This window comes from Meriones unguiculatus, chromosome 2 (assembly GCF_030254825.1).
Source record: "Meriones unguiculatus strain TT.TT164.6M chromosome 2, Bangor_MerUng_6.1, whole genome shotgun sequence".
In the NCBI taxonomy this organism is placed as follows: Eukaryota; Metazoa; Chordata; class Mammalia; order Rodentia; family Muridae; genus Meriones; species Meriones unguiculatus.
Window position 1 is genome coordinate 189879210 of NC_083350.1, and position 14825 is coordinate 189894034.

The 14825-nt window shown below is 42.3% G+C and overlaps 1 protein-coding gene across 3 annotated transcripts in view; it reads left to right on the plus strand.

The window, feature by feature from the left end:
• Lrba (LPS responsive beige-like anchor protein) overlaps window positions 1-14825 on the plus strand; it is a 495461-nt gene that overhangs the window by 343659 nt on the left and 136977 nt on the right. For all 3 annotated transcript variants that reach the window (XM_060378522.1, XM_060378523.1, XM_060378524.1), the window contains 3 exons: window positions 332-434; window positions 8336-8451; window positions 12813-12925. In XM_060378522.1, coding sequence (XP_060234505.1) covers window positions 332-434; window positions 8336-8451; window positions 12813-12925 — 332 coding nt within the window. The remainder of the gene's footprint in view (window positions 1-331; window positions 435-8335; window positions 8452-12812; window positions 12926-14825) is intronic.

The following is a 14825-nucleotide window of genomic DNA, read 5'->3' on the forward strand; positions in this document are numbered from 1 at the left end:
ATTTTAATTGAAGTAGTTCTGAAAACTCCACTTATTGGAGTTCTGAGCATAGAATATGCATATTTACAGTTGTCATTATATAATCTCAGTTTCATGTTATACAATGGAATAATTGTTAGCTTTTCTGTAATTATGTTAAAACTCCTGTGTATGGCAATGGAGTCCTTCAATGAAACTTATACGCCTGCAGAATATTTCCATGATAACATTAGAACATAGCACTAAGTATATTTAAGATACCTGAACAAGAGTAAATATTCCATTGATCAAGAAGTCAGTTTTCCCGAAAGGATGTCAGTATATTCTAATTTTTACAACTCACTTGTTGTAGTTGCTGTAATGTTCAACTTCCCAGACTCCGCCACAGTAAGGAAAGTGGTGAACTATCTACCTCGCGTTGGTGTGGGAACTAGTTTCGGACTACCTCAGACCAGGTACTGTTTTATCTGAAAAAAAAAAAAAAATGAATGAAAGAAATATTCTGAGTGAAGTCTTGGTAATTAACATGTAGTAATACTTACATTTGTTTTGAAATTTCCCCTTCTGGTTTTTGTTTCTTAATAAAAAAAAAATATGTTTTATTTTTAGTCACCTGAATCATAATATAAAAAGGCACAGTAAAAACATAAAGAAAATTGATTTCAGTTGGGCCGTTACTTGATATACAATAGATTATTTCTTACTATATTTTCAATAATAGGTGTGTAACTGTGTAAATTTTAATTTAAGTTTGAAATGCTACAAGAAAAAGGTTTCTAACTCTCCAGAGCAGCATTTCTGTGCATGCACACACGCGTGCACACACACGTCAGAAAGTTTTATTTATACTCATTACTTTGCCTTTGGGGAAAAGGCATGTATTTCCATGTGAGATCACTATATCCTGATCACAGAATGGCAAAAAAAAAAAAAAAAAAAAAAAAAACCCAAATAATATCCCAATATTAACTCAGATGTCCATGATTGGAGTGCTAGTTACAAAGGACATAAATCAGTTTAGGCACTTGGGAGACTCTTGGAGAACAATGTGAAGTTTTGTATCTGCAGCTCCTGCCTGCCCTGTAATCCAGCTGCGCTCTTCCTGGGTGGAGCAGAGACCTTGCTTCCGCTCTGTGGCTCTGTGCCGCAGTGTTCGGAGGAGCGCCCTTCATGATAGGCTCAGATGGGAAAGAAGCCAGCTGTGCTGTGCTCACAGGGCAGGGCGTGTAGCAATGAGCTTTAGGGATGGCTGTAGTGATGGCGGCAAGAGCAGCTCTGCGCATGCAGCGCCCCAGGCTGCTGTCTGGACGCCGGGTCACTTTGGGAGAGTGGTAGCTCACAAGTACTTACTAGGAAGGCTGTGATATTTCCTGTCTGAGGTGATGGCTGTCCAGGATGTGTATTTTACACACTTCCATCAAGAATGTACTTTTGTGTTAGAGTATAATAAATACTGTGAAGGATCATTCTTACTTCTATCTAGAACATTGGAATGTTTTTGAATGATTCATAAACCATATTTGGGGTAACTTAGAACTATAATTGTGGGTTGAATTTTTTATTAGCCCTTCAGTGTTTTTATCAGCAACTAATTTTTATTTTTAAAACAAAGTAAGCACAAAATCAGAACAAAGAAAATAAGGGTCAAAGCAGAAATAAATGACACAGAGACTTTAAAAAATGTTAGAAACAATCAATAAAAGTAAGAGTTGATTCTTTTTGTTGGTGGGGGATGGTTTTGAGACAGGGTTTCCCTGTGTAGCTTAGCTGTCCTGGATTTACTTTGTAGGCCAGTCTGTCCTTGAACTCAAGAGAGATCTGCCTGCCTCTGCCTCCCGAGTGCTGGGATTAAAGGTGTGTGCCACCATGCCCAACGAAGTTGATTCTTTTGAAAAAGTTAAAATGAACAAACTTCTTTTCTAGACAAAGGAAAAAGGACATTTAAATAACCCATAAACATAGACTAGCTCTGCACTTGCCTTGTTCGGTTTCTCCCGTCAGTGTTTTTAGTTCTTAGTGCACAGTGTATCTGTCTCGTTGTGTGGGATTTGGGAGAGTGGCAGAGCCTTTTTCCCCGGCCTGTAAGCTAGTGATGTTGAAGCTGTTGTCTCTCTGTGTCATTGACTTGCTGCTAATACAGCTCAGTAGCTTACTTAAAATCTGGAAGAAGTGCGAACTGTGAGTTGAATTTTCCTGAGTTGAAAGGTGTTTATGAGGAGCAATGACAGTTTACTTTTAGCATGCCTGAGTTTTTGAGTTGAATTTTTTATCTCACTGTTTTTATGCTGCTGGGAATCAAACCTAGGGCCTTGAGCATTGTAAGCAAGCACTCTAGCACTAGGCCATATCCCTGCCCTGAGCTGGTATTTACCCCTGTTTGTTTCACCTTTTTTTAAATGGGTTTACATGAGCAAAGGCAGTTTACCATGGTTACATCACTTAGGAATATGGCTTCCCTCAGAGTGGAGCGGGAATCACAAGCCCTGCCTGCCTCCTACATTTCTTTTCTTTCTTTTTTTTTAATTTTAGTTATTCTTATTTTATATGCATTAGCATGAAGTTGTCAAATCCCTTGGAACTGGAGTTACAGACAGTTGTGAGCTGCCTTGTGGGTGCTGGGGATTGAACCCGGGGAACCCGGGTCTTTAGGAAGAACAGACAGTGCTCTTAACCACTGAGCCATTTCTCCAGCCCTGTTTGTTTCATCTTTGATGGTGATAAGCAGTGACAAATGTCATTGAAGTGGCATGTGCAGACAGAGGCCCTGAACCAGGCGGGAGCGGCCCCTGGGCGTGGGGGCTCTGCAGTATGCCTCTTGGTAGTAAGCTGTGTTTCTCCGCAGTCTCTCTCTTCACGTGCTGTTTCTCAGGAGGATGCAGAAGGGGGGCACAGCTTCCGTAGAGCAGGCGACACAGAAGGCACAGGACTTTGGCTCAGCCTTGCTCCGCTGTATTCACCTCAAGTGAGCCACTAAGGGCAGCTCAGCCCCCCCCCCCCAAGAGAACTAAGCATCTCTTCGTACAATGCCTCAGGCCATTACTTTCCTATGAAAATGGCAAAGTCGTTGTAGACCAGATACAATAGTTGTTGTACACTCTCAGAATTGATTTTGACTAGATAATAGCATTTCATGCAGAAGACAAGTCTGGGGCATGCCTCACTGGTGGATAACTTGCATAGCACAAGCATGGCTTTGGGTTCAATCCTTAGCAACGCCAAATTTACACACGCGCGCGTACACACACACACTAGGTTATAAAAGCCTTTTCTACTGATGTCTATTTTGTAAAACTTTCTGTCATCTCTGGTTGTTATGCCTGGACTCTTTGTAGTGTTTTGTCACAGTCAATGAATGATAAAGGTCTTAATTCATTAATCTTTTTTAATAATTTATTTTTCAATCAACTCTATAGTTGTACATGTGCACTCCATTTTCTGGTATTTTTTTAAAGATTTATTTATTATGTATACAGTGTTCTGCCTACATGCCAGAAAAGGGTACCAGATCTCACTATCGATAGTTGGGAGCCACTATGTGGTTGCTGGGAATTGAACTCAGGATCTGTGGAAAAGCAGACAGTGCTCTTAACCTCTGAGCTCTCTCTCCAGCCCCCTAAATCAATTTTTGAAATAGATTTTCAGCTCTTAAGATATGTCAGATATGTAGCAATATACAGTGTAGACACCTGTGTCCATAGATGTTCCAACACATCTGTGAATTAAGTAGCTGTGGAGGTGGGTGTCTGTGGGTAAGTGAGTAAGTGTATTCCCACAAGACTGTTAGGAAGGGACAGTTTTACAGAAGCCCAGAAACAAGATCGAGCTTTCATTGTTCTAGGGAAATATTAAAAGGCAACTAACAATGACTTAGGAAGAGAGTGTTGAGTAGGAAATAAGAGCTTGATATAAAAATCCAATTATTAACAGAATGATAATGGTAATGTTAATGAAGAGAGGCTTACCAATTGGAGAGTTGTTGGAAATATAACTTTAGGATTTGGAGACTGATGAAAGGAGGTAAACATTCAGTTTGTCTTTTCAAGGCTTGGCTTGAGCTCCTCAAGTTAACAGCACTAGAGATCCAATGATTGTATGCTCCTGTCTTCATGATTGAGATTGTAGGGAGGAAGAAGATAGAAAGTAAGCTTGACTTTAGTTATATTGAAATTGAGCTCAAAAGAAATGCTCAGTTGTAAATGCTGAATAGGAAATTGGATTCCTGACCATACCTAAAACCATATGCAGAGACCTGGCACCTGGGACTCCGTGTCCTATGTGTGAGATGAGGGAGTTCATCTGGGGAGAGAGTTGATGGCAAGAGGAATTAGGGCTACGTCCCAAGGAGTCTCAAGGTCAACCGGAAACTTACTAATTAAACCATTGTAGTTAAGACAATTGTTTTACAGATGTGAAAGGAAGGAAGGAAGGAAGGAAGGAAGGAAGGAAGGAAGGAAGGAAGGAAGGAAGGGAGGGAGGAAGGATGGGAGGGAAGGAGGGAGGGACAGAACCATTTTCCCTCAACAAGCAAAACAACTAAAACACAGATCCAAGGGGATGTGAGTCCAAGGGTTGGTAATATTTACATACAATTAGCTCTCACAGGAAGCGGTAAGACCGAGCGGTGCCTGTTCACGGCCGCAGTAGTTTAGCTGGGAATCTCCCACACAGTATCAGCAAGCTATACTTGGTAAACAGGGGCAAAATTTTTGTTGTTCCTGAGATTTTCAGTTTAGATGTGATAGCAGTTCATGTGAGGACATTAAGACCTAAACATGTGACTTATCAGCCAGTGGGATGTAAGACATTGGAGATGCTTGTGCTAAATACGTAGCCCATCTCTGGTGGCACATGGCAGATATGAGCACTTTTCCTGTTGTGGCTTTTTTGATCCAAAGTGTCCGAATCTGCAGACGAATTCTCCGTACGTGTGCAGCACTGATTCTGAGACTTAACACCGAGTTACCGCATAAGCCTAAAGGCTTCACTTGAGTCATTGGAGTTTTCCCACTCAGGAAATTTTCTTCAATCTCATCGTTTGAATTTCTACTAGAAAATTAACCAAGAAAACACTCTTTATATCAGCATTGTCTTAGAAACTTTTCTCTTGCCCTGACAAAATACCATGACCAAGGAAACATAAAGAAAGCATTTAATTTGCATGCGTGGTTCCAGAAGGTTCGAGGTCGTGACCTCGCGCAGTCAGGCGCTGTGGTTGGAGCTGAGAGCCAAGATTCTTATCCACAGAAGGAAACAGAAAGCTCACTGTGAAAGACAAGGGCTTTGAGGAAGCCCGCCCCAGTGACACTCCTCCTTCAACAAGGCCTCACCAACTCCTAACCTGGCCTCAACAGGGGATGGAGTGTTCAAACACGTGAGCCTGTGGGGGCCATTTCCATTCAAACAGTCCAAAGAGTTACAAAGCTGCCTTAGAGTGAGGCACTAAGAGACATGGCGGGGAGAGAGAATTTTCTGTCTCCTTCCTGTTCTAGCCTTCAGAGACCACCTAGATGTGGGGCTTTGTTCTTTCTCTCCTGCAGCCATGTTTGCTGTCAGTTCTTGATGCACTTGCCAACTCCTGTGTCTTCTACAACAAAGCTGTGACACATTCAAACTTTGGGCTGTGGCTGACACGGTTGAGGGAGATTGAGGGACTTTAAACATGTTGTCTGGATGGCAGAAATGTCTCATCTCAGGCTTTGAAGCTGCTAAATTCAAAGGCAACAGGATAGCATGAATAATAAAGCTTATAACAGAAGTATGTAGAACAAACACAGTAAAACAGCCCATTGAAATGAGAGCTGCTGTTTGAAAAAGTCAAATTGGTAGGCTGTAGCACCTATGAAAAAGAAGATGGCTGAAGGAACCACCATCATGTGGCCGCCACATCAAACTGAAAGGGTGGGGAAGAGACACAAACTAGAGTGTAGGAAAATCAGGCAGCAGGCTTACCTTGACAAATCCATGAAAAAAATTACCATAACTGCCTCAATACGAAATTAAAAATCTGAATGAGCTTATAACAAGTGAAGAAATTGAATTATTAATTCAAAACCATCTATGAAAAGAGCCTCTGGCCTTTCTATCTCTAGTAGTGAATCATAGCAGATGTTCAAAATAGAATGATACCAAATTCCAGATTTCAGAGGGTGGCAAATGCCTCCTGACTCACTCTGGATGGGCAGTGCCCTCAAGACCAGAAAACAGGCACTTGTGGGTCACTTGTGGGTCTTGTGAACACAGACAGGAAATTTTTGACAAAATTTACCAAACCACACTCATTAGTATAGATAAATTATTAACAAGTAGCTAGAAATGCAGATAGGTTTAAATCTGGAAATAAATATATATTGCTTAAAGATCAAAATGACAAAAACCTCTTCGTAGACACAGAAAACACAATTTCTGTTGTACATTTGTGACTGAAACACTGGACTGACTAGCAATAGGAAGATATTTCCACAAACTGATAAAAATCCTCTGAAAGAACAAAAAGTGTCACCACCACACAAACACAGGCTGGTTAGCAGGAGGCCAGGTCACTCTCCGCAGTGGGCACTGGACCACGAGGCTCCTTTCATAGCCGCTGTAATAAAATACATACAGTGGTGGGTGTCCAAGGGTGTGGGGGTCGTTTCATAACTGCTTATTGGAATATTTAGCAATCCAGCTCCTTTGGGAAAGAGTTTGGTAGTGTGTTAAAAAAAAAAAAAAAGTTGAGAAATTCAGTATACAGTTGAGCAACTCAGAATCTCCAAAGGGAAAGAGATGGTGTGAGGGGGTGTGCACACCAGCAACAAGCACAGTAGTGTGAGACTGGAAGCAATTTAAGTGCGTCTTCCTTGTATAAAATGCCTTTTCTATGTTCCGATCACACAATCATACTGTTGGGTCTCAGAAGAATCCTCGAGAAGAGTGTGCAGGAGGCCGCCAGGCCACCGACTGGGAGCCCCTCTGGCGGGCTCCTGCCAATGCAGTTGCAGCGCTTGTTTTAAACTATCCATCGGGCTTCCTCAAGGCCTGTCCCTTCCAACTCCCAACCCTACGTAGGAGAGAGGAGGTTAGTGGGAGAGGGGCGCTGACCCCGTTACTTCTCCCCGCTCTTGAGGGTCAGCAGCTCTTCTAGGGCTGCACTTATCTCCGTCAGCACCAGACACAGCCAACGTCTCCCCAAGCCGCTGCACCCGAACCGTTTCTCTCCAACTGTCTGCTCCAAACTGCCATTCACCATTTGCTAACACCGTAAGCCGCAAGCCACATTTTGGGGCTGTCATAGTTACATCCTCAGAGGCCTAGACCACGCCCCTCTCTGTGCTTCATGAGGCAGGCCATTACCAGCTGGCAAAGACCACATCCTGCACATGACAGTTATCAGCAGTGGACAAGCAAAAGCCCAACTAAAATCCCACACTTGAGATTAAAACAAAATATATTTACATTACATAACTGAGTTCACAAAGGAACAAACTTCTGTTACTTACAGAGAAGGTAGTTTTGCTGTAGAGAAAATGCTATGCAGTAGATTGTGCTAATAATATAAAAATTTCTTGTCAAATCTTTGCAGTTTATACTCTTAGAATGAATAATGTTATAATTGGTACTGCTCACCCCACCCCACCCCACCCCACCCCATCCCTGTTTCCCACTGCTTTTCTGTTAGCCCATTCCAAGTATTTACATTTCTTTACTGGGTCTTCTAAGGAACTACATTTAAAAAAAGCTCAGTAGTTTTCCTGTCTTCATTTGTCCTACAGATTGCTTAGACGCGTCTTTCCCCTTGTTACAGAATCTGGGCAAACGTAATGTAGAACCTCATAATGTATACGTTTAATCCACAAGAGATGACTGTTAAAGTGGATAGACGTGACCACAGTTTTGCACACTGTTGGGAGTCTTTGACCATACTGTTTTAATCAGCCTCTATGAAACTTGAGTATTACAGTATTGTACGGACTGCGTAACTGAATGAACAGAGATATATAATAGACTTATTGATAGTGTAAATCATTTATTATCTGTTAACTGTGGGTCAAAACAGTGCTAATATTCATTGGTTGGACATGGATATTAATTTACAGAATTATAAGTTTCATGAACACTATTGAATGAGCTGGCATGGTAGCACACACATTTAATTCCAAAATTCAGGGAAGCAGAGGCAGGCAGATGTCTGTGAGTTCGAGGCCAGCCTGGTCTACAAAGCTAGTTCAGGACCGCCAGAGCTATATACAGAAACCCTTTCTCAACAGCCCCCTTCCCCCCCAAAAAAAAGAAAGACTGTTGTATGAGTATAGATAAGTCATGATTTATTATTGTAGTCTAATGAATATGTTTGTTTTCTCTCGTGCTCTTTTCGCAGGCGCATTTCCTTAGCCACTCCCCGTCAGCTCTTTAAGGCTTCGAATATGACTCAGCGGTGGCAGCACAGAGAGATTTCAAACTTTGAGTACCTGATGTTTCTCAACACAATAGCAGGTAAATTAAGTGCACACTTGGACCTGGTTTTGGTCACAGATGTCCACTGTGATATGCTCGTATTATTTTAGTAGCAACGTAAGTAGCTTGTTTTTATTGCCGGTTGAGTCTCTTATGAAGGTAGATTCCTAATAAAATATATAACTTTGCATATGAATGGTTGACTACTTGAGAATTAAAAATTTCCAAAAAAGAGAAAAGAATTTACAGTTATGTAATATAAAGTAGAACTACTATGAGATAGTAGGAATGAAGAACTGTATAAGATTTAAGAGCTGTTAATATGTTAGAAATAAGTTATATGATGAAACAGTACAGTATGGTAAATGAATATTCATATGAAGAACCATATATGAAAATATAAAGATTAAATGGTCCTTACAAGATGTGTAATCATGTAATATTGAAAATCACCCACTGAAACTGTTTTTGAAGAATAAAGAATAGAAATGTGTTCATACTTTGCATCTGGAATAAGCAAACAGGGAGTCTACTCGTGTGACGTTTGTGCTTCATTTCAGCAATGACATGGTATATATTTGAGGCACAAAAGATATACAAAAGAAAAGGTACTTTTCTGCTCACAGAGAAGCTACTTTACTTCCTAATATAAGTACAAGTTGAACCCCCTCACTTGAAATACTCAGGACAACAATGACTGCAGGCCCCAGAGATTCTGGAATATGTGCATGGACCATGAGCTAGATACCCTTAATTCAAGCACCCAGATCCAGGGTTCTCTGAAGACTGAAACTTGATGCCTGAATGCTTTGGATTAGAGGTGCTTAAACTGTGATTATAGAATAAAAGAATATAGAATTTAAGAAGGCAAGAAGGAATGGAAATTATATTTACACAGTAGTTTGGAATATAATGCTGTCATTACTCATGTGAAGATGCTGTTTCGACAGAGGAGGTGGTGGGAGGTCAGAAGTCAGTCTGTGTGAAGCTAAAAGCATCACACGTTTACAAAGCACAGTGTAAGGAGAAAAGCCAGTGGTATAATTTATGTTCTCAAATATGTGTGTGTACACAATAGATATTTCCCAAGGAAATACAAGGAAAAGGAACTGTTGTGTGGAGACGCTGTAGCAGTTCCCCTCAGTCTGAGTTGACAGTTCACGGGGACGGTGTGGAAAGCATTTGAGAGTTTGTGGCGTCTGAGCTGTGCAACAGTAGCCTGGAGGTTTCCACACTGGCGTAGACAGGCTACACAAAGGGCTAAATTCAGGAGCAGTTACCTGTAAATGTCTTGAGGGCCTGAACTGGAAATGACAAGAGCCTCTGAGAGTCTGTTAGTGTGGAAGTGCACAAGCCATGGCCATGTGGCGTGCAGGTGACGAGAAGAGGTCGTCAGAATAGACGCAGTTGGCTTCTGACCTTGTTGTTGGCAGACTGATACATTAACAGAAATTTAGGGAAGTGTGGTGCTCTTGCTATCCTGACAAGACATCTGTGTGAAATTCCTGAAAGAACATTTGGCAGGGGCAGAGAATAGTCACAATCTAGAAACAAGAATCTGGGTTCTGTTGACAGAGAGGAAATTGCTGTGAGAAAGGAGATCAGCAGGAAAGGTGGTAAGAAAATAGTGAGGTCAGAGTTCAGGACAAGTATTTGTATAAGAGGAAAGGAAGGAAGGATAAAAGGAGGGAAGGATAGAAGAGGAAGGTTGGAAGGATAGAAAGAGGGTTGGATGGTAGGATAGAAGGAAGGTTGGAAGAAAGGAAGGATAGAAAGAAGGTTCAAAGGAAGGAAGGAAGGAAAGGAGGGAGGGAGGGAGGGAGGAAGGAAGGAAGGAAGGAAGGAAGGAAGGAAGGAAGGAAAGGAAGGAAGGAAGGAAGGAAGGAAGGAAGGAAGGAAGGAAGGAAGGAAGGAGAGAACAGAAAAAGTAATCCCGGGGTTAACAGAGGAAAGTGAGGTGAATCTGATGTTTTGAGAGTCCAGATTGAAAAGGAGGAAACCATTGGTCACCTGTGTCAAATGTTACTGTAAAGTAAGGACTAAAGTCTTTTAAGAGCTGGATGGTGGTGGTGCACACCTTGAATCCCAGCACTTGGTGTGCAGAGGCAGGCCAGCCTGGTCTACAGAGTGAGTTCCAGGGTAACCAGGGCTACACAGAGAAATCCTGTCATGGGGTGGGGGTAGGGAAAGATGAGGATCAGTGTAAGGCTTTGGTGCTTGGGGACTTGCTGTGACTTGACTATCTTCCCATCATCAATGACTGGCTATATGGACTGTGTGAACTCCAGATGGACATTAATTTCTGACAGCAGGAGAAACCCTGAGAAACAGAAAGAGGAACTGGGACTCCAGTTAGGATGGGGAGGACCTCGAGGACTCAGTAAAGAAAAGAAGGTCCTGCTCGAGAACGGAGAAACAGAGTACTACAAAAAGTGAGAAGCTGACGGGCTCAATTTTAAATTACAGGGAAGCCATCTTGTAGTTAGTTAAGGACACGGCTTGATGAAATGTGAACAACCAGGTTGACTTTGGTACTAATGGTATCACTGTTGACGAATTTTTAAGTACTATGGGATGGGAGGATTTACACGTTTAGTGGGCACTTTTGTGTGTAGTAAGTCAGTTAACTGAATTTAATTGTGTGTCTAGTAACAGTTGTAAAGGAGCTCTTAATGATCCTAGCTAGCCTCAGAGAGCTTCTGTTGTTCTACAGTGCCTTTTAAATAAATTTTGAAGGTACAAGTCATAGTTTGTTTAGAATCTACACTAGCATGTGGGCTGGGGATCAGTGAGATTTCTTTGACAGCTACCGGTGCCACATGTAGATTGACGCACAGTCAGGATTGCTGTAGTAGCTATGTGTTCCATTTAGTGGCGTGAAAGGCCCAGTCACTGCATACAGTATGCATACAGTGTGTACTCTTCTCTTTGAATATGGTGAGCTTTTAATTATTTGGGACTATTAAAGGTAGAGTTACTGCCTACTAAGATCTAAATTATACCGAGAAGAACGTGGAAGGTGCGGAGAGATAAGAGGATTTCTAATGTGCTTGCTTGTTTTTCTGAGAAAATGAAAATTAAGAGCATAGAATTGTAATGAAATAACCTGTGGATTAAAGTTGTTCCTGCTGAGTTCCGTAAGCTGGGCGGGGCTCAGCAGGCTCGACCTGCAGTGTGTGCGCTGTACCTCCTCCTGACTCCTCTGGCTTCAGGGGCCCTGCACACACATGCTACACTTACAAGTTGTGTAAGACTCTCCAGGTCATTGGGTTGTCTTCAGAAACCTCAAGCCCAAGAAGAGCGAGGGAAGACCCTGTTAACTGCATCAGGCCGTACGCCCGTCGTCTGTCTAGACAATCACCTTAACATTCAGTTGTGTGGTATGATAGCAGCGTCTTTCTGAAAGAGAAAAATTAAAGGAAGCAGTAAGAAAGGATTTTGAGCAGTTGTAACAGTCTCTGGGCCCTTGTGCTTCAGCTATAAAATCTTTTCAATATTAGTTTCATCAGAACTAGGCTAGAGATAGGTAGCCATAGACCCGGGATTCACGTGGCTGCATCTTGACAGCAAAGCAGCCACCTCACGCTCTCCTGCTGCTTCCCTAAAATGCTGAGGCCAGAAAACTCTGTAACGTACAGAGGCCGCCTCATCTTTAGAACGCATGTTAGTGCGTCTCAGTGAGGGCATAGTCCCTGTCACCAGTTTGGAAGGAGATACGGAAGAGCGTGGGGCGGAGCGAGAGAGGGTGCTGGCATGCGTTCCTGTGAGAGCCTCAGTCGGGAAGGCCTCGCGGTCTTAGGGTCGCGCAGCGCACTCACAACGCGGCAGCCAGCAGCCACGGGAACTGCCTCACCTTGCGTGCGCGGTCGACTGCCTGCCTGGTTGGTTAGTTGAAAAGTGGTGATTATTTGGTTAGTTGGTTGATTAACTGGTAACAGAGAAATGATTGTCATTGTTTTTCTATCAAAATAAATTCTTTTTAGTCTCGATGGAGCATGCTTTTGGCTCAGTGCACTCAGTGGTAGAGCGTGTGGAGAGCATGCTCAGCGTTTAGCCGGCTCTCTTTCTCCAGAAAGGGCCTTTTATTTGGAATTGGCTTTCAGATAACAAGGTCAAGTTTGCCAACATAAACATCAGGACCACAACCTAAACTTGAGTATGTTTTTGGCGTTTCTAGTCATGTGACTTGAGGAAGGCTCTTACCCTCTGAGCCTGTGTATGTTCATCAGAAGTGTGTGTAAGTAACGACGCCGGTGTCACAGTGCGATTGCCAAGGCCAGATGAGGTAACACTCGACTCCAACAGCAGTGACCTGAACCCAAAATAGTAGTTTTTCTTCTTACTCTAAATAATCTCTCATGCTTTACACTAAATTAAACAGATTTTTTTTTCCTTACCAGGACGGGGTTATAATGACTTAAATCAGTACCCTGTGTTTCCCTGGGTCATCACTAATTATGAGTCAGAAGAACTAGATCTTACCCTGCCAAGCAACTTCAGAGATTTGTCCAAGGTAATGTTTCTTAGTAACTATCTGAAATATGTTTGTCTTACATAAAAAATATATTTGATTTATTTTCACATAAGTTTAAAAATTTTTTAAATACCATTTTACCTTTAACACATTTTAACCTTTTAAATAAATTTTTTATTTAGCTTAAAATTTAAAAATAATATGTTTAATAAACTAGATGACAAGTTAAAAATTATTGTACTTGTTTTTCTATATGCATTCAAGGAAACATTGTTACTATAATGCATAGTAACTAACCCTTACTGTCTTCTAAGGGCATTTTTATTTAACAAAGCAAGAGTTCCTGTTCCAGGTTGTCCAGCGTGACTGCTCCCTCTTGCTTTCAGCCTGGAGCAGACAGGCTCAGCCTCGGCTGCTCCTACAGCCTCTGCATTGCCGGGATCCCATCACAGCTGGGTGGATCCCTCTTCAAATCTGATGCTGACTTAGGTGCTTCCTGCCTGGAGCCCTTCTTCCTGAGCTCAGACCATAGCTTCTCTGCTGTCACCCCTTTATGGAGTCGTTTTCTCAGCCCCTGTCCTGAGGGTGTCCTTTTCTCTCACGGTCCTCCCATAGCCGCTCTGTGCGTTTGTGTTTTTGCTGTGCTCCTTGATGCTGGACTCCTGCTCATCCATGTCGTCCCACTGCCTCCAGCACCTGCCACTCAGTGAAGGCGTGGAAACTTCAGTGTCCAGGCTCTTGCTCTTAGCACTGCCTTTCTTCTCAGAAGAAGGCTAGGTCACCCTGATTTTCACTCTCAGGCAGCAGTCACCGCCGGGTTCTGCAGAAAAGGTTTTATGAGAAAAGCCCACGCCCCCATCCAGTTTCCTTCCCAGTGTCAGGGCAGGACATCCTGCCTGTCCATTCTAGGCATGGTGAGCTGGAGGATGTGGGAGAGTAGTGCCTGGTCCATCCAAGGGCACCAGCATCGGTGCAGCAGCTGGCATTTTCCTCCTGAGGAGCATGTGGGGTGTGGCCTTTGCCTTTTCTGTATAGTAATTTTTCTCTGTCTTTGTGCCTTTCTTTGTTCAAATTCTAGTCCTAACATACTCCATATTTGCCTCTTGTACCTTTGCTCTCATTTTCCCTTTTTGTAGAAGATGAATTCACATAGACTCCCTGCATTTTGTAATTTGTTATAATCGTACCATTTTTCCTGGGCTCAGAATATAGCCCAGTGGGAGATTGCTTACTTCACATGTTTGATCCCGGTACCACAGAAACAATGAAAATTTCCATTTCTGTGTTTTCTATTATGAAAATTATTACTAAAAACCTAATAAGGTGGGAAGGCCTATTTTTAGATACCAGTTTATTCTTGTTCCATCTGTGGAGCTGTTGTCTAGTAAATGAACACACTTGACGTGGTAGTGAGCTGTGCGGTGTTTACACACTTGATCTGGTCGGCAGGCTGAGACAACAGGTTCCCTTCATTGTTGCCCGATAGCTTTTATCCCCTCTTCTCTCTCTTATATAGGCTGTCTGGTTTTGCTGAGAATATTTATCAAAATAAATGAGAACAATGCTGCCAGACATAACGTTCAATCAGAAATTTCTGACGGGATTTTTTTTATTCACACTGAATTTTGCTTGTAGATTATGGCCATCTCTTATATTTTTGTTGTGAGCTTAGCCCTTTCCAGCTGGGCCATCTCTCCAGGCCTGTTACTGCCACTTATGAGGAACGTGACATCTCACTTGTTGGGCGGGTAAAATACTATTTTAACTAGTAGCTTCATGGTTTTTCATAGACATGTAAGTAAGGCTGCTTTTATGCCGCACTGAATGATCAACAGTGATTCTTATTTTCAGATTTTCTTTTTTTACGTTGAAGTGCAGAGGAGGGCAGATAAACCAAAACGGAAAGTTAATTTCTTTAGTCTCCAACCATATATGATGA